The sequence below is a fragment of the Anoplopoma fimbria genome, chromosome 21 (assembly GCF_027596085.1).
Source record: "Anoplopoma fimbria isolate UVic2021 breed Golden Eagle Sablefish chromosome 21, Afim_UVic_2022, whole genome shotgun sequence".
NCBI lineage: Eukaryota > Metazoa > Chordata > Actinopteri > Perciformes > Anoplopomatidae > Anoplopoma > Anoplopoma fimbria.
The window spans coordinates 10,335,249-10,362,473 of NC_072469.1; the positions used below are offsets into that span (position 1 = coordinate 10,335,249).

Consider the following 27,225-nt stretch of genomic DNA (forward strand, 5'->3'; position numbering starts at 1 on the left):
TTTCAGCTTAGTAACATACTGCTGGATCGTTACACTCTTTTCAAATTGTATGGTGCAAATATGGGCATGGACCAAATGACTGATGTTCTGACTCCACTTCTGCTTTTGCTTTGGATCCAGAGCTCTAAGCATGGATGGGAGGGGTGTGGTTAAATCATTCAGGTTGTGGATCCCCCTGAGGATGGTAAGGTGATATTCTGGATTTATAGATCCCCAACATTTTCAGGAGGTCTCGGATCAGTTTACTTTCAAAATCCCTCCATTGAACTTGTTTGCCTCTCGTTGCAACACTGGGATTCTGGGATCCTCGCCTCTAACTGAGTGGAACGTGTGCCTTTCTATGGGAGGGTGAAGTTGTATGTCGTGAGCGCAGCAAGCCAACGATAATGGTTGCATTAAGCTCCATACAGGTAGTCATGAAATGTATCGACCACAGCCCATTTAAGTGCCAGGAATTCAAGCTGGTGCACTGGATAGTTCTTCTCAGAGGAACTCAGCTTTCTGCTAGCAAAGGTGACTGGTCTCAGCCCATAAGCCCTTAAAACTGGCATCTATGTGTAACACATAGGGCTTTGCTGGGTCAGCGAATGCAAGGACAGTGCATTGGTGAGGCAGGAAATTATCTTCTTGAAGGTCTCTGTGCGGGACTGATCCCACCTGTCTCCAAAGAGTTCACTCACTTTGTAGTATGTCTTATCTGGTACCTTGACTGTTTTTCTCTTCTTTTGGGTAGGTGGATAACCCTTGCAGAGTTCTGTAGGAGGTCTGATAATGATGGAGAAGTTCTTTATGAAGCGACAGTAGTACCCACAGAATCCTAAGAAGGACTGCAAAGATGGAAGATCAGTGAGCTGTTCCCAGTGGGCTACTGCTTTAGCTTCTTCAGGGTCTGTGGCGATTCCATTCTCTGACACAATGTGTCCCAAGTAGGTAACTTCGGGCGGACAGAACTGGCATTTGTCTATTGACAACTTCAGACCAGCCTCTTCCAGTCCGTCTATCACCTTGATTAGTCTTGTTCGTGCTCATCCGGGGTTTTTTTATATGATCAGATCGTCCAAGTACACTATGACCTGGGGCATCCTCTCAAACTGATAAAATCCCAGTGGATTATATCTTGCGGTTATCTCTTTATCTTCTTCTACCATTGGGATCTGGTAGTAACCACTGCGCAAGTCCAACACTGAAAACCACTTGCTTCCAGTCAAACAGTCCAATGCAACATTAATACGTGGCACTGTGTACTGATCAGGGATGGTTCTTCGATAAACCACACACATGCGCAGTTTCCCGGTTTTCTTTCTTTCAAGGACAATGGACGAAGCATAGGGACTTCTCGATTCCTTTATTATCCCTGCTGCCATAAGTCCTTGAAGGTGGCGTTGAAGGTTGTCTAGGTCAGCAAGCGATATGCGGCGAGACTTTTCTCTGAATGGGGTATTGTCATTTAATCGTATATGATGTTCCACTCCCTTGTCCAATCCAACGTACCATTCATCTGTTGACAACACTTTGGACCTCTCAGAGAGTTTCTGTCTTAGTCGTTCTTTCCACTCACTTGGAATAGGAGAACCTCCTAAATCAAACAATGACGCATCAATCTTTTGGGGTGGACTTGGAACCTCGGTCACCATATCAGCTACATGCAGGTGTGCAAACACTGTACCTTGAGGAATGGAGGTGGCCTTTAATGACTCATTCCGCAACTTCACCAGCTATAATACAAACTGCATTTTATTTGACAACCCTATTGTACAACGACAATAAATAACCTTGCAACTTGTGACTCTGACAGCTGTTCCTTCAGGCCTCCTTCCAAAGCAACTCCACTATAATTATCAAAATGATTGTCAACAACCAACATGACCATTGTTAGTACTCACAGATAGTTAGATAGAAGCTTCTTTAGGGGACACACAATTATTGCACAGAGTGCACATAGGTAGACAGGTAGGCAGACAGGTAGGTATGTAGAAGGGTAGGTAGGCGGACAGGTACACATGACATCTATTGCATTTCTTTCCATCCTGGGAGAAGGATCCCTCCTCTGTCGCTCTCCCATAGGTGTCTTCCTTTTTCTCTCTGTTAAAGGTTTTTTTAGGGGAGTTTTTTCTGTGCCGATGTGAGGGTTGAGTCATGGGATGTCGCATTTGTATAGATTGTAAAGCCCTCTGTGGCAAATTTGTAATTTGAGATTTTTGGCTATATAAAATAAATTGAATTGAATTGAATTGAAGAGTCGGTAGGTAGGCAGACAGGTAGATAGACAGGTAAGTAGTTAGACAAGTAGGTAGACCGAGAGGTAGGAACTGTAGACAGGCATGTAGGTAGAAAGACTAGTAGCCAGGTAGCCCCGTCCAATAATTTCATCTTGACTGTCTTGCGACAGCCACAGACACCACATTAAGAAAAAAAAAGAATGTCAGTGCATTTTATTCTTTGATTGCTGTTGGGATGTTAAGAGAATTTCAACATTTATTAACAAAAATATGCTTCATACATTACCCCCAATACATTACCCACCCTAGTTTTTAGCTAAAACAACACCACTACAAAGATATTCAGAAGCTACACCACAAAACATTTTTACTCAAGTGATGTCTGAAATTATTATAATGGTGTTAAACCCAACTTTGGGTCATGATTTGATAGTTTCAGCATCAGCATTGTGAAGTACCTGAGGCTGGTTTAAACTTGAGTGAATGGCGACAAAAGTAACACTGACTCATAAGTGAAATCCACTACTCACGCCTCAGGTTGCTGCAGAACGCTTTTCATGGCTTTGATCTGCTGGAAGTGGCAGGACATGTCTGTGGCCAACACCATCTCCACTACCAGTGCCCGCAGTTCTCTGAAAGAGTGAATGACACTAAGATATATAAAAAGCGATTGCATGTATTGCCACAAACATTCATGTTCCCTTCAGAATTAAAAACAAATAAAGCATGGGGAAAGTTAAATCAGGAAGACTGTCTGAGATGCATTCATCTTGTTGCTGTCAAATGATCTGCTGCTGACAGCAATTCAGTGCTAGATCGATGCAAACCTGCTCAAAACCATTCAATTCCAGTTTACCCCAAGGTACCCAGAATTTCAAAATACTTACAATATAATTTATTTCTCCTTTTCTCTCAAATTCCCATTTGTTTCTCCCATTTTCCCATAGTCTGGGTTTCTTCAGCTGCAACTCCATTTAAGTACCAGTAGGAACCGTTAAGTATTTTATATGTACCGATTCCTACAACATAATAACACTGTCTATTGTAAGTTGTATTGTAAAGTGTTACCAAAATGTCTCATGCTAATAAAAGAGCAGGAATTATTATTGCGAAATCACAAATCATTAAATGGAAACAGCTGTGCAATTAAGTCCATGTCAATCTCAGCTGTCTCCTCTTACCTCCAGTCATCTTTGGAGAGATTAGAAAGAATGTTCATTTCATCATCTTGCTGTAGAAGACGATATGCAGCACTGACGTGGTAGTTCTCCAGAACAGCTCGGTCATTGTACAGCATGGCTGTGTCTGACCTGCAAATCCAACATAACTACTTCAGAATGTTTTGGATTAAAATGGAAATAATAATAATCATCATCATGATTATCATCATCACCATCATCATAATTATAACAATCATAATGTATGAAGCAAAGCAAATTATTATGAAATTTAAAGAAAAAATAATAAAATAATTAGGAGCCTTTTATTATTTAGTCTTTACATGTCTCTTCATATTCTATTCATGGAAGCCTATTCTAAACTGTCATCAATGTCCTCAGTGTGAAGACACCTCCCTTCCACTTGGGGTCTGTTACTGGTTTGCTTCTTCTAATTTGTCTTTCAGGTTCTAATTTGTCTTTCAAGTTGTAGATCATAGGCTGATGAGTCACACCTTAGCCTGGTGGAGTTCCATCTATAAAGACTCACCACCTGACCATTGAGCCCTCTCTTCCTGGGCTGACACGGCTGCTGTTTAGTTTGTTTCAGACATTTTCACACATCCACACATGCTGGAATTACGGATGACCTATTCTCGATGTTTGTTTAGTTTATGTTTTCTTTAAATAAATGTGTACTTTAAACTCGTCTGGTCTCCTATTCATGTTGCAGCCTTTGAGACAGGTTGTAACACTCCGCAGCTGCAGTGATTGAAATGCTACAAATGATGCTGGGTGGGAATTACCTGGTCTGAATGTGGAAGTTATTGGTGGTCCCTGTATGTTCATAGTCATGGATGGCAGCTGCAAAAATGATGGCAAAGATCTCCAACTCAGTTAGCCAATGCTGAGGGAGAGAGAAGACACAGACAGACAAAAAGGAAAAGAATGTGACATAAACAGGTTCAACTTGATCCGGGGTTTCCTGCACTGCCTTTTAAATACACAGACTTCATAGGGCAAAAGCCCAGAGGCCCATAACTTAAAAAAGATAAAATTCACAAGGAGAAGAAAATACTGTTGAGTTGCGATGCTGCTTTGGGGAGGGGCTTGAAAAAGTCACCCGGGCCCTTGAGATTCCCAAGATGGAGCCTCGTTTAGGTTTTAACAATGATTTATATAATTGATTTTTTCCCGCGTTACTGTACTGCTTCACTGAATGGTCTTTCCTTCTGTTGTTCTTTCTTTGCCTTAACAACCCCTCATTGCCCCAAATAAAAGTCAAAGCAAACCAAAGTCACTTAATCCTCCAGTTGTCAGCCTTCCATTCATTAATAGTCCAAGCTTAGACAACACTGATGACATCATTATGTCATTATTATTTGCTGAAACTTTAACTTTCATCAATTAATTATCATTTATACTGCCCTTAGTTGCTTTGGGGTTTTGAGTTAAGAAAAGCTTGATTTTTGATTGACTTTGAGGATTCACTGAGAAAAAGTGCATTGCATTTTGCATTAACCCAACCCAAGACTTACCACCATGCCAGTCTTGAGAAGCAGGTAATGGATGGTCTGTGTGACGTCAGCAGCATGCATCAGGTTGTGATAGGGATTCTTGTGTTTGCTGTATCCCACCTCCAACGAGTCCACAAATGATATGAGGGCAGAAATAGGGACCTTCAATAGAGGAAAAAGGAGAATGAGGTACACTGACAAATACGGCAGTATTAATGTGAGTTAACCACGTTCACATCACCTTGAAGGATAACTCCAGGTTATCTTAATTTTGTAGCCCAAAACCATGTATTCTTTCGCAAACTTGAATATCCAATTCAGACTTCTTCACAAGCTCATAAAAGGTGCAATACAACAACAGGTTTTCTTCTGAATATTATTTAATTACTTCAAAAATATTTGACCTTTCCTGCGTCCATAAAGTGAGACTTGTAAAAGAGTACTTCACCTATTTAGCATTGCATATAACCAGAGGTGCACATAACTGGAATGCCAATTTGTTTCAGAACATGTATTTGCGCACTAGTGAGCGACTTTCAATGGTCATCAACACACAACCCTAACACCAACCCAGGGAAGTGGGCTAATGTGAAAGATAAGAAACACGAGATATTGAGCGATTACTTTGGCAACCCGCAACCTACAAAGGAAAAAAGCCACCTCCAGTCTGCATGTCAAAGTGTTCTTCGACAAGATACTGAAACTCAAACTACTGCTAAAGGCTCTGCCATCAGATTGTGTGTGAATGAGCATTTAGCTTAGATTAGATCCTGATGAGCAGGGGTTCATCTTAGTCAGCAGTGTTCCCCTTAAGTTTATGGTTAAGTTGTTCTGAGTGTGGAGAATTCCAGCACTTCAATTTCAACCATCCATTATTTGATAAGCACAAAAAGAAAGGGATAACACCAATGTGGCTCAAGCAATTGCTAAAAAACATACTAGTTAAGCAAGAAGTCCAGTCTTCCACTTGCTAAATAGCAAAACAATTTGAATGAAGGGAATGAATGACAAGCTCTGTGTTATATTTTTAAGTTAATTTTGTTGAAGCAGCTACGAGGGGAAGTATAGGTGCATATCATGCACATGAAGGGAGGACATGTATAAATTGCAATCCACAGAATTTTCTAGCTGTTCTTTGATGGATCGAAGGACATCACAAAAAGCGAGCAGAAGGTTGTTCACATTGTGTCTGTATCCAAAACTGAGAGTTTACCTCTGACTTCCTTGGATTAATTGAATCAGATTATGTTGCCAAACTACTGCAGTTTATTAAAAAAAGGTTGAGCCAAAAAGATGCTGCGCTGAAGAAGTTGCGTGAAGTGTATGTAGTTTCTTGTTTGAAACTAGGGAAGGTTCGAATTATCAGATGGTCTGCATGGAAGCATGAAATACTGTTGAAGATAACAAGACTTTTACCAGCCATTCAAATGTAAATGGAGCATTTTGATTCTCTCTCTAGGGCTCTCAACATGGCTGGCATCTCTCAGCTAATTGTGCTAACAGCGCTCACTAGGCAAGCGAAAGTGCTAAAAAAGCTAAGAGTGACCATTTGAAAAGTTCATGCAGAACTTTATGTTTGTCAAGACTTAAGGGAATAAATGTTTTCCTGGTAGTTTTGAATTACTTTTCACCTTTTGTCATCATGGAGAATTATTGAACTTATTTGGGATGCACAAAGCCCAGCCTGTCAGGGCATGAAGTTAATTGTTTGCATGAAACAGATCAGAGCTAGTTAGTTTTCATGGCTGGGTATGTTTTGTGCAGAGACGGTATTACACTGCTGCATCTGTAACAAAAAACACGGTCATGTGCAATGCTATTTCAGAGGTGATATGATGGAATTTAGGATGGGATGTTGAGGCCAGGACATTATGAGGCTGATTGCTTGAGCGACTGGGTCAGTAACGATAACTGCATACAGCTTCATCAGCTCCCTCAGCTGTAGATCCTAAATGGTTCATTTTATGTTTGTTAACTTCCAAATTAATCAGCATAAGATTTCAACAGTAAGAAGCAATGTGTGATAGTATTTATTTTTTCTGAGGCAGCGTATCTATCTTGGGAAACCCAACAGCTAAGAACGGCTACTGTTAATGTTGGCTAGCTATAGCATCGTATTTGTAAAACCTACAATTTGATAAGGCATACTCCGTAACTTCAGCTTGATAACATTAGAACCCTGAAGTGTAGGGATGATGATGATGATATGTTTATTTTCTTGTCATTCAGATAACGTGCCCAATGCTCATGGGTTTATAAGACACCAATAATAAAACTGCAGTGGACAAACATTTCATTAAGTTTCATTCAATTACAAAATTACAGGTTACTTAAGCGCTCGATCTTAAACAAAATATTCTGCCTTCTCTCCCAGGCCTGGCAGATAAAACCTGCTACAAAATGGTACCTTTCCTGAAGCACAACAGGTTTTTCATAGTCATTCTGCCAAAAGAAATCAAGTCATTTTACTAAAGAGAACATCCCTTTTGTCGTCTTAGATAGGACAGTACAACAAAAAGTGACAAATCGTTCATATTAAACAGAGGTTTTAAACCCTTAGCCCAGGGATGAACATGCCATATGTGAAAATAAAATATCTCGCTCTCAGAAAATACATCGTCACAAGTCTATTCCAAAATCAAATCATTTGACACTTATGTCTGATGTTTGGAGGTTCCCGACCCATTTACTCACTAATGGCCAGAACTGAAGTCGATTTGTGAACTCCCAAGAAAGAGCGAAAAGCTTTGTGATGCGCAGTGTTAGAACTTGTGTGGTCAAAGAAAACCCCAAACCCCAGATGCAAAGTCAGACACAGGACATACACATGAGTTACAGAGTTGTGTATAAGTATGGAATCCCAGATTACCACATTGTTTAACTTTGTTCAGTACAAATCCAAGTGCTCTTCCCGCTGACTAAACTATGACATTGATAGCTTCTTTAAATGTCATGTGCTCGTCTAGAGTAATGCCAAGATATTTATACTGTTCAGTGTAAGAGAGCACAGTTGAACCAAAGTTAAAAACAAATAACTTCTCTCCAATCATTTTTGTCTAAAATGTACTTTTGGTGTTTTGTCATGATTTACCACTAGCCTCCATTTCCAACACAATAATGTTAAGCATAATCTGCAGATCTTTTATTTTCAGGGATATTTCTTTCCAACGTGCACAAACTGTGCAACAAACTGGATGGCCTTCAGCTACTGGTGGGAAAAAACAGAGACTTTAGAGACTAAACAGGCATTTAGGAGTGTAGATAAGGACTTGTATAAAGAGTCAAAATACAGGTTTAGCAAGGCGGTGAGAGACGCTAAACAACAGTAAACTGCAACACCAGCTCCCAGCAAGTGACTCTGTTTCTGTCTGTAGAGGTTTCAGACAGATCACTAACTACAAGCCTAAAGCCACCCACTCCAAGAATGACCTCCACCTGGCAAACGAGCTGAATCAGTTTCACTGTTGATTTGAAAGACAATGGGACAGTCCTGAACCCATTCCCCATGACCCCATCCACCAGTTCTAGAATACCAAGTCCACCTCCCAAAGCTCAGCAGGGGACTGCGCCTCACAACCATCCATCCCATAGCCCACCCCATCCCCCACCACAATGACAACTCACTCTAATCTGGAGAGAGATGTCAACAGGCTGTTTAAAAGTCAAAACCGACGCTGTCTGTTCCTCCACCCTAAGGCATTGTGCTGATCAGCAGTCTCTGGTGTTCACAGAAATGTTCAACACCTCATGAAGACATGCCACGTCCCAGCTTGCTTCAAGGCCTCCACCATTATCCCCCCCCAAAAACAAGGATCATAGGACTTAATGACTACAGGCCCGTCACCCTGATCTCTGTGGTCATGAAGTCATTTGCGCGCCTTGTCCTGTCCCACCTCAAAAACCCTCACCAACCCACTCCTGGACCCCATGTAGTTCGCCTACAGAGCCAACAGGTCTGTAGACAACGCAGTCAACATGGCCCTTCATTTCATCCTCCAGCATTTGGACTCCTCAGGAACCTACGCCAGGATCCTGTTTGTAGACTTCAGCTCTGCATTCAACACCATCATCCCCTCACTGCTGCAGGACAAGCTCTCAGAGCTGCACGTATCCGACTCCACCTGCAAGTGGATAACAGACTTCCTGTCCGACAGGAAGGAGCATGTGAAGCTTGGAAAACACAAGAAGGCTCAGCAGAGGATGTACTTCCTGCGACAGCTGAAGAAGTTCAGCCTGTCAAAGACAATGATGGTGCACTTCTACACTGTCATCATTGAGTCAATCCTCATTTCCTCCATCAACGTCTGGTACGCTGCAGCCACTGCCAAGGACAAGGGCAGAGATTGGCTGAGAGAGTGATTGGTTGCAACCTGCTCTCCCTCCACGACTTGTTCGCCCCAAGGACCCTGAGGCGGGCAAGAAATATTGCAGCCGAACCTCTCACCCCAGACACAAACTCTTCAAATCCTGCGGGCCGTTATGACCTAGACCTCACACCACAAAAACGGTTTATTCCCATCTGCAGGTGTGGTTCTTCAATAAAGCTGGGGACCACCACAGGACAATTTCTCACAGTTATACACCCCTGCACATCTTTTCTTTTCTTTATTAATATACACTTGACACTTTAATAATATACTTGTTATGTATGTTAAGTATGTTTTAACGTACTCTTATTTGTTTATTTCTTTACCATATTTTACTATACATATTCCTATTCCTATTATTAAATTATGTCTTATATTTGCACTGGTAAGAGGCCCCGGGGTAGACTGAGAACACGCTGGAGGGATTACATATCTCGTCTGGCCTCGGCGTTCCCCAGGAGGAGCTGGAAAGTGTTGCTGGGGAGAAGGACGTCTGGAGGACCCTCCTTAGCTTGCTGCCCCCGCTCCATGCCCCGGATAAACGATGGATGGATGGATATTTGCACTGTGTTTACAGTTTACTGTTACGCACACATCCAACACCTAGCCAAAGTGTAACGTACTTGGCAATAAACAGCTTCTGATTCTGATTCTGATTTAAATCGCCAAAGGATCTTTGATTTTATTCCATATAGGCAAGGTACTTAACAACATTTTTTAAAAATGATCTCACATTTTAATAGTATATGAGTGCACTAGACAGGAAAGCTTCCCTCCTTATGAAAACATCCACATCTGAGTTCCACCAATCTTGTTCAGAGGCAGAGAAGGGTGAGGGGTAAAATAAGTCAGTCTAACTGCCGTAAAGAACAAGCTTCACAACTGTCAATGGCTGTGAAAGATGTAATTTGGCATATGGATGGGAGGGCACCTAAGCGTTTCCAAAAAAAACAACTTATTGCTGCAAGCGGTGGAACGTGTGCCAAATTGCTTACTCCTGCTCTAGCTCAACTTTTCTCACATTTGCAGTCCTACTTCCAAAAACCTGTAAACAGAGTTTGTTGTGTAAAGTCATGTGATTTTAATTGCAGATTTTAACAGAGCAAGCGATGTAACATTAGATTGGAAACAACCAAGGTGAGAGTACAGTTGCCACATCTGAGCTACATACTCCAAACTTAGAGATACCTCCATAGAATGAAAGACCTTGCTGATCGGCCTCATGTTTTGTAAAGTCATTGTACAAAAGATCATACCATTCCTCTGTGACCTTATTTCTGAATACGAATGATTACCTTCAAGTTTCCCCCATGACACATTTGAGCCGGGTATTAGCAAATGTCTGGAAATGAAATAATACAAATATGATCACACAAACACATTCAGACTATGACACTACGTTTCCTTTTTTTCTCAGTTTTGGTGTCACTGACGTACTGCGGTAAGCGTGTTGCCTCACTTCCGGTTCTCAGCGTAGTTGATAGCGTACTTTTCGCAGCTCCAGCGAAAACTAGTGAATTGTGTGACATTCTTTATTATAGCGGCTAATTACCTGTTTTACATTTAAAACACTTGAACACTCATATCACATCTTAATTCAGCGACTTTTCGCTTAAACCAACAGTTTACACGTTGTTCAGTTCTGCTAACGCTAGCTAGCCTCATTTAGCTTAGCAGCCAGCGATGGCGCTCCTCTCTCCTTCCCTCTCTCCTTCTCTCTCTCCTCCTCCCTCCTGCTCAGTGTGTCTCATGTTTAGCCATGCCTCTGCCTCCTTTACTGATACGGGTACATGTAACAAATGTAGTTTGTCTGTTAGGTTGGAGGCGAAGCTCAGTGAGTTAGAGGCCCGGTTACGCACCATTGAAGCTCAGTCGTTAGCTACTGCAGTTAGCCAGCCCAACCCCGTAGTCGGTGCGGGCCAACCAGACTTAGCTCCTGCTAGCCATCCCCCGGCAACCCCAGAGCAGCCGGGAGGCTGGGTGACTGTCCGAAGGAAGCATAGTTCTATGTCGAAGCACACGGGTCACCACCAACCGCTTCACGTTTCTAACCGGTTTTCCCCGCTCAGCGACACACCCGCTGAGAAACCAACTCTGGTGATCGGCAGCTCCATTCTGAGAAACGTGAAGTTAGCGAAGACAGGGGCCATAGTTAACTGCATCCCCGGGGCCAGAGCGGGCGACATAGAATCCCATTTGAAACTGCTGGCTAAGGCTAAACGTAAATACCGTACGATTGTTATTCACGTCGGCGGTAATGACACCCGATTACGTCGCTCGGAGGTCACTAAATTGAACGTGGAATCGGTGTGTTCGTACGCAAAGATGATGTCGGACTCCGTAGTATTCTCTGGCCCTCTCCCTAATCTGGTCAATGATGAGATGTAGAGCCGCATGTCATCATTCCGCCGCTGGCTGTCGAGGTGGTGTCCTGCAAACAATGTGGGCTTCGTAGACAATTGGCATACTTTCTGGGGAAAACCTGGTCTGATTAGGAGAGACGGCATCCATCCTACTTTGGATGGAGCGGATCTCATCTCTAGAAATCTGACCCAGTTCATTAGTGGACCTAATCCATGACCCAGAGTTCAGACCAGGAAGCAGAAGCAGAGTCGCAGTCTTTCACACCTCTCTGCGCTTCCTTTGGAGCAGTTACCCACCCAGTTACCCACCCAAAACCCTATAGAGACTGTGTCTGAGACCACGGCCACTTCAATTATTTAAAGTCAACAGAAGAGGAGTTATACAAAATAACTTAATAAAAGTTAAGGCAACCGATGCAACAGTGCATCAAAACAGGACAGTTAAATGTGGACTCTTAAATATTAGATCTCTGTCATCTAAGGGTGTACTTGTAAATGATTTAATATCAGATAATCATATTGATTTATTTTGTCTTACTGAAACCTGGCTGTGTCATGAAGAGTACGTTAGCCTTAATGAATCAACTCCTCCAAGTTATATTGATACTCATATTCCTCGAGGCACAGGCCGAGGAGGTGGAGTAGCAGCTATCTTTGACTCAAGCCTATTAATAAACCCTAAACCTAAATTAAATTACAACTCATTTGAAAGCCTTGTTCTTAGTCTTTCAAACCCGAGCGGGAAAGCATTAAAGTCAATTTTATTTGTTATAGTGTATCGTGCACCAGGTGCGTATTCTGAATTCCTATCTGAATTCTCAGAGTTTTTATCTAGTTTAGTCCTTAAGACAGATAAAGTTATTATTGTAGGGGATTTTAATATTCATGTGGATGTGTATAATGATAGCCTTAGTACTGCGTTTGGTTCATTACTAGATTCTATTGGCTTCTGTCAGTGTGTACATAAACCGACTCACTCTTTTAACCATACCCTCGACCTTGTTCTGGTTTATGGTATTGAAGTAGAAAATGTAATTGTCTCTCAACAGAACTCTCTTTTATCGGACCATTTTCTAATAACCTTTGAATTTGTTCTACCAGAGTGTACGCCATTAGGCAAAAGTTTCTACACTAGATGTCTATCTGATAATGCTGTAGCTAAATTTAAAGAAGCGATTTCTTCAGGGTTTTATTCAGTACCATTGCTCAATATAACAGAGGACTCCTACGCTAGCTTTAGTCCGTCTCAGATTGACCATCTTGTTGATAGTGCTGCATGCTCACTGCGAATGACACTGGACTCTATAGCTCCTCTAAAAAAGAAGCTAATAAAAGAAAGGAGGTTTGCTCCATGGTATAATCCTCAAACCCGCGATTTAAAGCAAATATCGCGAAAACTTGAAAGGATATGGCGTTCCACCAATGTGGATGAAGCGCGGTTAGTCTGGCGAGACAGTCTTAAAATATATAAGAAGGCACTCCGTAATGCTAGAGCAGCCTATTACTCAGCATTAATAGAGAAAAATAAGAACAACCCTAGGGTTCTCTTCAGCACTGTAGCCAGGCTGACAGAGAGTCACAGCTCTGTTGAGCCGTGTATTCCTATAAACCTCAGTAGTAGTGACTTCATGAACTTCTTTAATGATAAGATTCTAACTATTAGAGAAAAATTTATAATCTACTGCCCTCAACCAGTACCGATCGATCCATAGCTGTAGAACCTGAAATATATTTAGATGGCTTTTCTCCCATCGACCTTCAACAATTGACTTTAACTATTTCTAAGTCTAAACCTTCCACCTGTCTCTTAGACCCGATTCCGACTAGGCTGCTTAAGGAAGTTTTACCTTTAATTAGCAACTCCTTATTAGAAATTATCAATCTGTCTTTACTGACGGGCCATGTACCACAGGCCTTCAAACTAGCTGTAATTAAACCTCTTCTTAAGAAACCTACTCTAGATCCAGAGGTGTTGGCTAACTATAGACCTATATCTAACCTTCCGTTCCTCTCTAAGATCCTTGAGAAAGCAGTAGCAAATCAGCTCTGTGACTTTATGCATAACAATAGTTTATTTGAGGATTTTCAGTCAGGATTTAGAGTGAATCATAGCACAGAGACGGCACTGGTGAAAATTACCAATGACCTTCTAATAGCTTCAGACAAAGGACTTGTCTCTGTACTTGTATTGCTAGACCTTAGTGCTGCATTTGATACCATTGATCACCAAATCCTATTACAGAGATTGGAGCATCTTATAGGCATTAAAGGAACCGCACTTAGCTGGTTTAAGTCGTATTTATCAGACCGATCTCAGTTTGTATATGTAAACAATGAAAGCTCGATGAAAACCAGGGTTAGTCACGGAGTTCCACAGGGGTCTGTTCTTGGACCTATTTTATTTACCTTATATATGCTTCCCTTGGGGAATATTATCAGAAAACACTCAGTAAACTTTCATTGTTATGCAGATGATACCCAGTTATATCTATCAATTAAGCCAGACGAAACTAACCAGTTCTCTAAACTTCAAGCATGTCTTACGGACATAAAAACCTGGATGACCTGTAACTTCTTAATGTTAAACTCTGAAAAAACAGAAGTTATCCTACTAGGCCCAGATCACCTTCGAAATCAATTATCTGACGATATAGTTTCTCTAGATGGCATTGCTCTAGCATCCAGCACTACCGTTAAGAACCTTGGAGTTATCTTTGATCAGGATCTGTCTTTTAACTCTTATATAAAACAGATCTCAAGGACAGCCTTTTTTCATTTACGTAACATTGCGAAAATCAGGCAAATCCTGTCTCAAAGCGATGCAGAAAAACTAGTTCATGCATTTGTTACCTCTAGACTAGATTACTGTAACTCCTTATTATCAGGCTGCTCTAATAGGTCTCTTAGATCTTTACAGTTGATCCAGAATGCTGCAGCACGTGTTCTAACAAAAACTAAGAAAAGAGATCATATTACTCCAGTATTAGCTTCTCTGCACTGGCTCCCTGTTAAATCAAGAATAGAATTTAAAATTATTTTACTTACCTAAAAAGCTCTAACTGGTCAGGCACCGTCTTATCTTAAGGAACTTATAGTTCCATATTACCCAACTAGAGAGCTGCGCTCAATCAATGCAGGGTTACTTGTGGTTCCTAGAGTATATAAAAGTGGGAGCCAGAGCCTTCATTTATCAGGCTCCTCTTCTGTGGAACCAGGTTCCAGTTTCAGTCCGGGGGGCAGACACACTCACCACTTTCAAGAGCAGGCTTAAGACCTTCCTTTTTGATAGCGCTTATAGTTAGGGCTGGTTCAGGTTCGCCTTGGTCCAGCCCCTAGATATGCTGCTATATGCCGAGACAGCCGGGGGACTACCTAGGATACGCTGAGCTCCTCTCTCCTCTTCTCTCCCTCCTTCTTTATGTATTAATCTCCTATTTATGCACATTACTGATTTTGCTTCTTCCCCGGAGTTCTTGTGCTTTCTCGCCTCGCAGGTTCCCAGGAATCGGGGTTATATTTGGACTGTCATCGTGCCACCTACTGAGGCCCTGCTGACACCCACTACTACTACCACTATCATTATTAGTCACATTACTATTATTATTGCCTGTACTATTACGCTTATTGACTTGCTTGTACCCTAGAGTCTTTGTGCTTTCTTGCTTCGCAGGCTTCTATAAATCGTGGCTGTACCTAGACCGTGGACGTGCATCCTGCTACGGCCCTGCTGACACCGACTGCTACCACCATTATTATTATTACTAGTCACATTACTATTACTATTACCTGTACCATTAAGCATTTTAGCTTTACTTCCACCCTGAAGCCCTTTTGCTTTCTCGTTCTGCAGGTTTCCATGAATCGTTGTGGTACCTGGACCGTAGTCGTGCCTCCTGCTGTGAGCCGACTGACACCCACTGCTACTTCGATTATTATTATTAGTCACATTACTATCCCTATTTTCATGGCTATAATTCTACTGTAATAATTGTTGCTGTTATTATAAGTAGTCTTATTATATGAATCATTTATGTCATATACATTGAATGTGTTGTATCTCTGTTATACTGCTCATTCTGTACACATGACATCTATTGCATTCTGTCCATCCTGGGAGAAGGATCCCTCCTCTGTCGTTCTCCCATAGGTTTCTTCCTTTTTTCTCCCTGTCAAAGGGGTTTTTTAGGGGAGTTTTTCCTGTGCCGATGTGAGGGAAGGACAGAGGATGTCGCATGTGCACAGATTGTAAAGCCCTCTGAGGCAAATTTGTAATTTGTGATTCTGGGCTATACAAAATAAACTGAATTGAATTGAACTGACGGTGTACCAATATACGTTCATTACATACATAGTGTCTTTTTAAAAAAAACATCAATCTTCACAGGAACGTAGTTAGGTCTGATGGGTGCGTTGCATGCACATGCTAAATAAGCGTCGGTGTCAGAAGCCAAGGAGCATTGACTGTTGGACGCGTTAGGAGTGAGAAGGGATTGGTTAACATACAATCACATATCCAAAGTTATTCATAAAAGCAATAGAAGTTTGTTGGCATACCTTGAAACGATTGATCAAGTCATATCTTGTGAGGAGCTCGTAGAATACAAATTTTAGAGCGTGGTCTCCACTAGCATCGTTCAGCGCAAACACATCAAAGGACCACATGTCCACATGCTAGAACAGACACACAGAAACATTTCATTAGCACATGAATGTCTATAGACCTGTTCATCTGCTGTTTGCTGTGGTTCCTCATTATTTTCAAAACGTATCATAGATAATAAAACCTTAAAATACCAATGACGATTTAGTCTAAATGTTTTTATACCGATGTAGAATTTAACAACATGCAGATTATTGGTATTCTGCACCAGCAAAAATCTATGGATGTGTGAGTGTGCCTACTTATTGTTGCCTTTTCATGAATAACAAATATTCTAGACGACACACACATTTTCAGGATTTTATATATGTAACAGATATAATTGCACAATGGTGGAACGAATCAGGTGACAGCTTTTATTAAATTGCGACCCTTTTACCAGAGTGTTGCTGTGGGACGGTTACTCTTCAACCTGGTTCATTCCGCCCTCCAAGTCTTTGTTATATTACTTTCTTTTTTGGGGGAATAAAGTGACAGTCAACATATAAACCAGCGTACCGCTGTACTTTTTCCACTTACTAGGTAGTAAGAACCTGTTTATCGCAGCAGCATGCTACTTCAATAGTCAACAGGAATACCACTGACAATCAATTAACTAGCAACTTCAGTTAATGCTTGGAAGGGGACTGCAAGCCTAACTTTGAGCTACAGGGAGGTAGATAGATAATATTGGCAGACCATGGAGGTATTAAGGGGCAGACCTGGGCGGTAATCTCCTAAGTTTTTGCTAGCATTAGAAAGCTAATGTCTCGCTCTCTGCGTGCAGCAGTCAAAAAGTGAGTTGATATGGTTTATTCACGGCATCCTTGTCACTGTATCGCAAAATGAAAAAGTTGCGTCCAGTTATAGAAGATGGTGTAGTTATTATAGTAAAAGAAACAGTATGGGCGCTGGTAAACTATATATTTTTTCAAAAAGCCTTAAAGAAACAAAGGAAGTTCATTTAAGTCCTTGGAGGACCAGGTTAGAGAGTAACCGCCCATCAATAACATTCTAAGAAGTAAAGCAAACATACCCGCAAACAAGGCAGGAGTAATTTCTTTGGCCAACACTACATCTGACATTCTATTGGTTGGATAATTTTGACAAAACAAATCAGAGTCTCGATCTCACAGAAGCAGCAGAGTGTGAGGAGAAGGGCTGAAGCTGGAGCACAGGAAATCTGTGCAAGCAATAACATATCGGACTGCAAGCATACAGTTTGAGCAGAAATCCAAGCGCAAGCAAGGTTGATTTTCAATGTGAGGTCAGGAATAGGAGGCTGAAGAGATCATCAGAAATCATGCTCTCAAATGGAAATAACACACCCTTGAAAAAATTGTGAAAAAAATCTATATCAGCCCTCCATTCTAGAACTTCATTCAGCCGTCCACCTGTTTCAACAATGGGTTAATTTTAAAACTCAGCAATTGCTTGGCAATAAAACATATGTTCAAAACACATTTGGAAAATAGTGGGGGAATTTTCACATCAAATATGAATCTATTAAAAGCTTTCCACCATATCCAAACAAACATACAAACACACATTGATACCTTGAGCACAGTGATGACATCTTGGGGATAACTAAGACCGGCCATGTTGGAGGTTCGTCTGTACATCCTGTCACAGAGATATAACACATAGACACATCCCACAACACAGTGTAAAAAGCAAGATGACGCACGCTGAATGCTACACTGACCAGTATGGTCCGAATTGCAAATTCTTTCTGTTTCCCGAATAAATGATTTCCTATCCCTTAAATGTGCAAAGAGTGTTTGGAATTGGACGTATACATTTTACAAAATTATCAAATTTTGTCAAATTGTCAAATACAGACCCTAAAGGGGGCAATGGTGGTTTGGAATCAGATGCCGAGGGGCACTGACCGAGCATCACTATTTAACAAGTTGGGAGTGAGAACGGGTTAAACACCGCTGCTTTACTCTGTCTTGATAGCATTGGCAGCCGAAGCCTGAACTAGCCTGAATGAAGTTAGAGCGCTCAGTCAGCTACTAAGTATAGTCCAAAATAACTCGGTCCCCTGAGGAGCGAACCATAATCAGACCTCCTCAGGAGGAATTAGTGCTTGCATTGCGGTTAGCCTAACCTGTGCATTTGGAAAACAAAGCACTCTGGGTTCGCTTTGCCCTTTGCCATTGTATTTTAGTCCTCTCAGCTTGCCATGGACAGACTCACACACACTTTCTACAGCTTAATACTTTATTAGATTCATTTTTGAATGTAATAAAATGTTATTAACATCATTAAGGGCCTACAATCCCAGATGACTGTTCCATCAAGTACACCAAACAAGCCAAACCTCTCCACAAAGATGCCAGCCTGCACCGCATGGACGATGCTGCGGAAGCGTGGCTTGTCTTCATTACGGCGCAGCATAAGAACCCTCTGCCGGGTAAAGGTTGAAGCCAGCCAGTCCCGAACCTCTGACGGCACAGAGTCTGACCGGATGTCACCCAGCTCGTCCTCTGGATCCACCAGCCGCCTGCAGGGAGAGACACATTCACAAAGAACTAAAAGCCATGAAAAAATTATCATGTTACTTCTCTTCATAGCTGCTGATTGATGATTTAACTTCATCAGCAAAGTAGATGGTTCTTACTTCACTATTCTATAAGTTCAAAGGAGTTCAAAGTTGATACAATTCATTCGTTTTAATCTTTGCTTTTGTAGAGCGGTCTCATGGTTTGTAACAGGGGCAGAGTTTTTAACAGTTTAATGAATAAAAGCGGCACATGTAAATAATGACTGTATATTTGATCTTGTGTAATATGTGAATATTGTCTGTTTATCATGTGTCTAATTTGATGTGAAGCTACTCGTGTCCCATGTGAAACCAAAAGCTTTAGGTCAGTGATGCTTTGTGTAACAAACTGGAAATCCTAATCTTTTTTACTCACAGTTTCATCACAATATGGTCATTTAACATGACTCTTAACATGTGGTCTTGTGTCGCAAATGTACACATCCATGTGATGGGTTACTGTGTCTCCTGTGTCCCAACTATTCCTTATTGAATTAGGCCTGCATCCGTGTATTGTACAGCAATAACTACACAATGTTGGGTTAGCTACTTGAAACGGTACTGAGCTAAGCTACCAGTTACTTATTACTTTAGATGAAGCTTCAATACACTGAAACTACCCCCAGAGAAATGTAGCAAGCTAAGCTACAGCAACATGGCAATCTTAATTTAACTACATAAAAAAAATGTTTTACATTGAAGTCAAGACAGTTTCATTAATATAAAAAATACATTATCATATCAATAATCACCACCAACATCACTTCCTTTCCGTCCCAACCCTCTGGTGTATCTGTATTCCTTTGGCAGAGAGGTCGGAGGCATTAGGACTGGTACATGATGTTACCCTATAGAAAGTGCTTCTATCGGATACACATACTCGTCTGTGCATGGCGGTGGCGTCACTTACTGATCCTTAGCAGTTTACTTTCAGACCACAGCACAGAGCTCTGCTGTGCTTGAACTTCGGAATGCTTAAGAAAATGAAGCTTGTGTAGACGTTATCACAACACTTGATCAATAAAGAGCAGGGCAAACAGCAAGCTGAATCTTGGGTTGGCTTTCACCTGCTGGCTAGCACCCGAACCCTAACCGTGGTCAGGGTCCGGGGCTTCTGGTGAAGATGAACCAGTAGGAGGGGCCAACTTTGAGTTTTGTGTGTACAAACTGCAACTGGAAAAATGCTATTACCAATAGTATCACCATCATCATTGTGCTTTTACTCTACTACAAATGGAGGACATAAATTAATGCTCTTAATACTTCACGCTCCACCTACTACTCTGGCATCATCCAATCCGGTTCCGCCAACCCCAAGGTCCTCCTCTCCACAAGAAATAAACTCCTCAACCCATGAACAGTCTAACCAACTCCTTCACAGTAGAGAAATGTAACTCCTTCCTGTCTTTCTACAAAGCAACAATTGCAACCATAGACAACAAACTGGCCAACCGTGTCAATCCCCCACTTACCGACCGGTCACTCTCCCAATTCTCCCTCATCTCCCCATCAAATTTCAACAAATCAGTCTGGCATGAAGACTCCAACCTGCGACCTGAACCCCATCCGCTCCACTTTAGTCATAGCTTGTCTCCCGGCCCTAGGCCCGCTCCTCCTCTCTGTCATCTGAATACAGACCCATCTCCAATCTCTCTTCTCTGTCTAAAATACTGAAATGCACTGTTGCCTACCAACTCAAAACCAACCTGGACTCTACAAAACATGTCAATCCGGATTCAGATCTCATCACAGCACAGAAATGGCCCCAATCCAAGTCACCAACGACCTTCTCCTCTCTTCAGATGAACACTCCCTCAACATCCTAATACCACTCGACCTCAGTGCAGCGTTTGACACCATCAACCACTCCATCCTCCTCTCCTGGTTCAAATCATATCTCTTCGACCACCGTTCAACAGTTCATTTGCATCAATAAGTTCAACTCTGACACAGCCCCAGTCTAAAGGTGTCCCCCTTAGTAACATCATACGCTACCACGGTCTCCATTTCCACTGCAATGCTAACGACACCCAGCTCTACATCTCCACCATCACCAACTGCCTCACAGATTAAAAAAAACATACTTTTTGTACGACACAGTTCATGTTTAAGGATGAGTTGATAAAAGCAGAAGTGAGCTGAAATCTCCTTGCCTGGTTTCCTCATTGTATAGCGATTCTAGGACTGAGGCGGCGTACTCCAGGTTTTTCTTCAGGTCCACCACAGATGCCTCCCCCCTCTCCAGCTGCTTTACAAGACAGCGCAACCTGCAACACATAGGGTCACACCGATATCAGCATCACCACTTCATTTAAACCATTGCACATGCTTGATTTTAGAAAGAAATATACCAGACCCACAGCGTGTTACAAGCAGTACAACTGTCCCTTACATTGAGATGATGTCTTCAACCTTTGACCTTTCATCCATAATGTAAAGAACTTAACAGATAATTTTAGAATGTTCTAATAATCTGTTTGACCATTAGCTATATGCTATAAACATTGTCTTGTCTTTATTTAAATGAATGAAATAGAGGCTAGGAGTCACAGTTGTTAAGCTTTACTTTGAAATTATTATGAAGTGCCTTTTAAAATGGAACTAATTCCTCTGGGAACTCATCTCTAAAATTTCTATCCTTAGGCAAATCCCCACACATAATTTGGGATTGATAAACAATAAACTTGGCGAAATAATATGAGAGAAATTCAAGAGAAATTCTTCGTCAGTGCGGACAGTATGTTGGCAATGTTAATGTCAAGGCAGCAGTCCCATTTTATTTTACTACAAAGCAAAATATAGAACTCTTTTAGAAAACTCCCTTCCTTGCCGGATGTAGTCTGACTCACTGGATATAGACTGTGGGAAGAAGTCTGTCTCAAGCCACATTTTCATCCACTTCCATTCTCTTTCATCCTCCTCCCCTTCCCCTATTTTCAGATCTATTTTGCATGGGCTCCATGGCGGCATCGTCTGCTTGGAGCCACCCAAGATGTTTGTGTTTAAAGAAATACCATGTTTTTCCCCCAATGGAAGAATGATCATATTTGCAGCCAGACCTTTCTTTGGCACTGAGACAGCGCTGTGGAGATGGGCCAGGCCATGTGAAACACAAAGGTGTTAATGCTCAATGCGTTTGTTGCCTTACTCTAGGAAATATTTCCATTCATCACAACTTATGGCATATGGCATGTGGATGATACATTTACATAACACATCTCGAAATGACTAGGAGAACCAAAGGCCAGTTTATTTCTCGCACTTTGTGTTTCTGTTTCTGTGTGTGTGAATGTGTGACCTTATGGCAGTCTTCTCCATGGCGTCGGGGGCGTCAGGGATCGGCAGCTCATCCGCCAGGATATCTTCAGCGCTTCGCGGGTCAATCAGAATTCCTTTGAGTTCAGTGACGCCAACGCCAGCTGTGATGGCGGTGCATAGTGCATTCTGGGACCGTGAGCCTGAACAATTTGGAAAAAAACAAAGATCCTTTGCTTGCATTTTCATGTGTGTACAACAGCAATGCTTGCAATCTGCCATAAAACGAAAAAGATAGCTGCAGGAAGTGGACTGGAGTGAACACAGTAAAAGCTGCTCTCTTATACAGCCACAAGTCAGAGAATAAGATGTAGGATTAGCGCCGCTGTTGGAAAAAAAGAAATCTGAGATTTAAAGAATGAAATTATAATATTGTGTGTCCCCTTCGCTTTAAGACTGCTTTGCAAGTGATAGATTCATGCCTGCTCAGATGTACATTGGCCCCTCATGTGTAGAAAAACCTACGCCCTTGCTTCAACCTCACCATCACATCATATCTACCTCTATGACGCACGTCAAAATAATAACTTGAAATAGAAAAAAGGGTACACTTTGGTAAACTCACGTGCCAAGCGGGCCAGTGGATGGTGGTTGCTCTGCCCCGCCTCATTGGCAACTGAAAAGAGAAGAATTGGAATTTCTTTGATTTAACATTATCATTGATAATTTAAGTCAGATGTTTAAAGGCCTCAAAGAGCCATTGTTCAGCACCACCTCTCTTGTCAGATTAGACGTCTTCTCAGAACTGTGCTAGAGTTACAGACTGAGTTTGTTTGACATATCCCATACTCTCCTGGTGCACCTGTTACTGTGAGGTAATCCTCACCTCCATAATTCTCACTAGTACATGCAGTTTGGTGACCTCATATTCATTCCCAGGATAACTCTATACAACTTCAACCTGTGCAGAGGTTTAATCACCAACAGTAACCAGAAATGTGTTATTATGTGTTGTTCACCCGGTTATTTCAGTATTTTCTTGTCTGTAAGACTTTGCACAAAGGATACCATATCTCCAGATTACGATTAATGAAAAAAAAGACAAGAAATTAAAAAACAATTTCAAGAAAGTACCTAACTGTGTTCTTTACCAGAAAAAATATAGAATAAGGTATGACCCAGGAGGACACCTGTCCCTCCCCCCACCTAGAACGAGCAGAGGGTGTGTGTGTGTGTGTGTGTGTGTGTGTGTGTGTGTGTGTGTGTGTGTGTGTGTGTGTGTGTGTGTGTGTGTGTGTGTGTGAGAGAGAGAAAGTGAAGGGGGATGGAAGTACAGCTGGAATCAGGCAGAGAAGGATGAGATAAAGAACAGCCACTTCATTAGTGATAATGAGTCCCTGAGCTCCGCACCCTAACAACTGACAACACACCAGTCGAAATGATGTCACAGTCACTTCACATCTCTTCTGGTTCCCATAGAGACAGCAGTCAGTAAACACAGACACACTGTACAAATGGCATGGCCTTCTGTTCTACTGATGTTAAGGCAAACATGTATCTGATTCACAATAATAGTTTTTGTATCATGTTATGTGGTGTGTTTTCTTTGTATTCATATTTGTGTGTCATGGTAAGCAAAAGAGCAGCTCTGGTTCTGATGGGCTTGTCAGTGAAGGCAACCCAGGATGGCATCAAAAGATCTATTGCACATGCCAGGTTGCTTGTTTTATTGATCTGGGAACTATTTTTATGCACAGATCTTTTAAAAAGTAGTTCACCTAGACTCTTTCAGACAGTTGTTACTATAGACCAGACTTCCAACCCTTTTAAGAGTTGCCCTTGGTAGGTAGGCTGGAATGAGGGCCTGCTCTGCCAATCCGAAAATGCGCTGTGCCATCGCTGTATGAATGGGTGTGAATGTGAATGAGTTGAATGGTCTAATGCTATACAAGTACAAATACAAGTCCATTAACCTTATGAATGAACCTTATGAACTTACATTCATACCTATTCATATACCAATGGAACAGCCTGCAGTAGCTAAGTGTTAAGTGTCTTGCACAAGGACACATCAACATGGACTAGCGAAGCTAGGGATCAAACCGCCAATCCTAAGATTGAAGGACGACCCTGCTCTATCACTGAGCGACTGTCACCACAATGTAAAATGAGAATTTTTTTGACCAGACGCCATGTTAAAAATCAGTCGAGCCCGGGCCAAGCACCGCCCACTGGATGGGGACTCCTCTGCTATGATTGGTAGTTTTCTTCAGGCGTGGCACCAAAAGATGTTTTACAAAGAGCATCTCTTATACTATTGTCAGGATACAGTGACACCTTGTTTTCATAAAAGTTACTAACTGTTGCTTCAAAGTTGTACAGAAACATATTTTCTATTTATCTTTGTTTCTCTTGAAGCACACGCCACAGATGGAGGAAAATGTACCGGTAAAGCAGCTACAATGCAAATATAATACACTTTATGTAAAGAACACCTTCTGTTCAGCAACAGCAGCAAGCAAAGCCTCTCTTTCTCTCTCTCACACACATACAGACACACACACACACACACACACACACACACACACACACACACACACACACACACACACACACACACACACACACACACACACACACATCATACCTTACTGAAACAAGGAGTCTCTTACCGATGGTGAAGCTGAAGCCATCTATGCTGAAAGTAGCACTCCGACACTTTTTAAATCCCTGTTTTTTTGACGTTGGTTCTGTCATGGTAGCTCCTGATGTGCACTCCTCTGCACTCTGTCTGTCAGTGGGTGAGGGGGGGGGGCTGTTCCCTCTGAGTGCCTGTAACCCTGGCAGTGCTTGTAGTCCTGCTGGAGGCTGTAGGTGCTGAGGAGCTTTCAGCACCTCTTGTTTAGGGGAAATGCTGTCTTCCTCCTCCTCCTCCTCCTCCTCCTCCTCCTCCTCCTCCTCCTCCCTGCTCTTCATCTCTCAAGGCCAGTGTGATGCTGCAGGAACACTCACAACAGCAGCTCTTTCACTTCGTCTCTCTTCTGTGTCTCTCTAACCTCAATCATTCACAGCTGACTCAGCAGCAGATATGTGTCTCGTTCTCCCCTGTGGTGTACTACTTCTATGATAAAGTATCTTCCTCCCTAACAACCTCCTTGTTCAGTTGTCACATTATTGTATCATATTGTAGGCTTCGTATTGTAACGTGTATACATACATAGTGTCTGATGTCAGAAATGTTATGGAATCGTCATATTTTTGTGTCAATCCATCAATCACTTGTTTGTAATTTACCTAAATATTTCCTCATTCCAAAACACACACATATACACACACACATCCTTGTCTTTGTGGCATTGTAAGGACACCGGGTAAACCCTTTCTAAAGGTGGTTTGAGTTGACATAAAGACAGATACACTTAAAATGATCAATCAGAAAAAGAAGAGTCCCATGACCAGACTTGGAATGCCTTAATGGAGACTTTAGGAATTTAGCTATTAGTGAGGTCAATATGTACACACTGTTTTTTTTTTTCATTCTTTCTGAGTACCACTTTACACACAGGTCAGGTTGAACCTTTTTTGGGGGAACCACTAACTCATTTGACTATCAAGGTGATTGCTTTGGAACCATGAGGCAGCATGATATTCATTTGCTAGAGCTTGGAAAATTGTGTCAAAGTTTAGGTCCTTTTAAATAATTGTACATTTTGTACATGATAGTCAATTTGAGAGTACTGATAAAGATAAATGAAAATATTTAACTACTAGAGAGTATTATTATATTATAAGTCTCTTAACCTGCTGCACCAGAAGTGTCCCTTTGTGAAGGCTCAGGAGGGTGTTCCAGACGTCCTTCTCCCTAGCAACGCTTTCCAGCAGGTGTTCCCAGATAACGAGATATGTAATCTCTCCAGCGTGTTCTCGGTTTACCACAGGGCCTTTCACCTGTTGATGTGCCTGGAAAAACCTCTAAAGGGAGGCATCCTGATCAGATGGCCTAACCACCTCAGATGGCCTAACCACCTCAGATGGCGGCTCTACTCCGAGCTCCCTCTAGATTCCTGAGCTACTCACTTTGGTCATACAAGAACAGCCAGACGGCTTGTAGCAATGATCCACATAGCCTGTATTCCAGCAGTACCCCCGACAGGACTCCCCGAGGGAAAAGGTCATACGCCTTCTCCAAGTTCACCAAACACATGTGGACTGGATGGGCAAACTCCAACGACACCTCCAAAAGACCTGCAGGGGTAAAGAGCTTATCCACTGTTCCATGGACAGGACAGAATCTGCATTGCTCCTCCTGAATCTAAGGTTGGACTATCAGACTATCGGAGGAAGGGTTGGTCGGGTTCAACCGCTCAACAATATCCCCAGTGGATCTGCAATTCTCCTCCTCTGCTGAACACAGCCTGTCAAGACATATTTTGCATCTTTTTATCTTGCAAATATCAAAACAATGGGAGAAGTAAGAAATTGTGACAAAATGAGATAAATGGATAATTTATTTCTAATACGCCTGAACTCACGGGGGTCCCGAACGAGTACCGCAACTTCAAGGAGCCATTCAATAAATCCAAAGCTATGTCCCTGCCTCCTCACCGTCCATATGACTGCGCCATCGACCTTTATCCGGGCACTTTTCCTCCCAAGGGTCGTCTATTCTCCCTGTCCACGCCTGAAAGGGAGGCGATGGATAAATATATAAACGACTCTCTCGCAGCTGGACTCATCCATCCCTCATCATCTCCTGCAGGGGCAGGGTTCTTCTTCGTGGGGAAGAAGGACAAGACCCTCAGACCATGCATAGACTACCGTGGCCTGAATGAAATCACCATTAAGAACCGCTACCCTTTACCTCTCATCAATACTGCATTCAAGCTCCTCCAAGGCGCCACCATATTCTCTAAGCTCGACCTCCGCAACGCCTATCACCTGGTTCAGATCCGAGAAGGAGATGAATGGAAGACAGCCTTCAACACACCGAAGTGATGCCCTAGTGATGCCCTTCGGTTTGACTAATGCCCCCGCCGTCTTCCAGACCTTGGTCAATGACATTCTCCGGGACATGTTGGACCGACATGTCTTTGTGTACCTGGACGACATCCTTATCTTCTCCAAAACCAAGGAGGAACATATTCACCACGTCCAGTCTGT

The 27,225-nt window shown here is 42.1% G+C and overlaps 1 protein-coding gene across 1 annotated transcript in view; it reads right to left on the minus strand.

Annotated features, from left to right (window-relative positions):
- The window catches only part of LOC129110550 (dual specificity calcium/calmodulin-dependent 3',5'-cyclic nucleotide phosphodiesterase 1C-like), a 61,888-nt gene extending 37,066 nt beyond the window's left edge, over positions 1–24,822 (minus strand). The window contains exons 1-11 of the mRNA XM_054622646.1: positions 24,738–24,822; positions 22,691–22,741; positions 22,109–22,268; positions 20,964–21,077; positions 18,589–18,771; positions 17,819–17,885; positions 16,178–16,294; positions 4,915–5,055; positions 4,183–4,283; positions 3,401–3,529; positions 2,750–2,851 (exon numbers count right to left, since the gene is read on the minus strand). Coding sequence (XP_054478621.1) covers positions 2,750–2,851; positions 3,401–3,529; positions 4,183–4,283; positions 4,915–5,055; positions 16,178–16,294; positions 17,819–17,885; positions 18,589–18,771; positions 20,964–21,077; positions 22,109–22,268; positions 22,691–22,741; positions 24,738–24,822 — 1,250 coding nt within the window. The remainder of the gene's footprint in view (positions 1–2,749; positions 2,852–3,400; positions 3,530–4,182; positions 4,284–4,914; positions 5,056–16,177; positions 16,295–17,818; positions 17,886–18,588; positions 18,772–20,963; positions 21,078–22,108; positions 22,269–22,690; positions 22,742–24,737) is intronic.
- Positions 24,823–27,225: the final 2,403 nt, after the last annotated feature.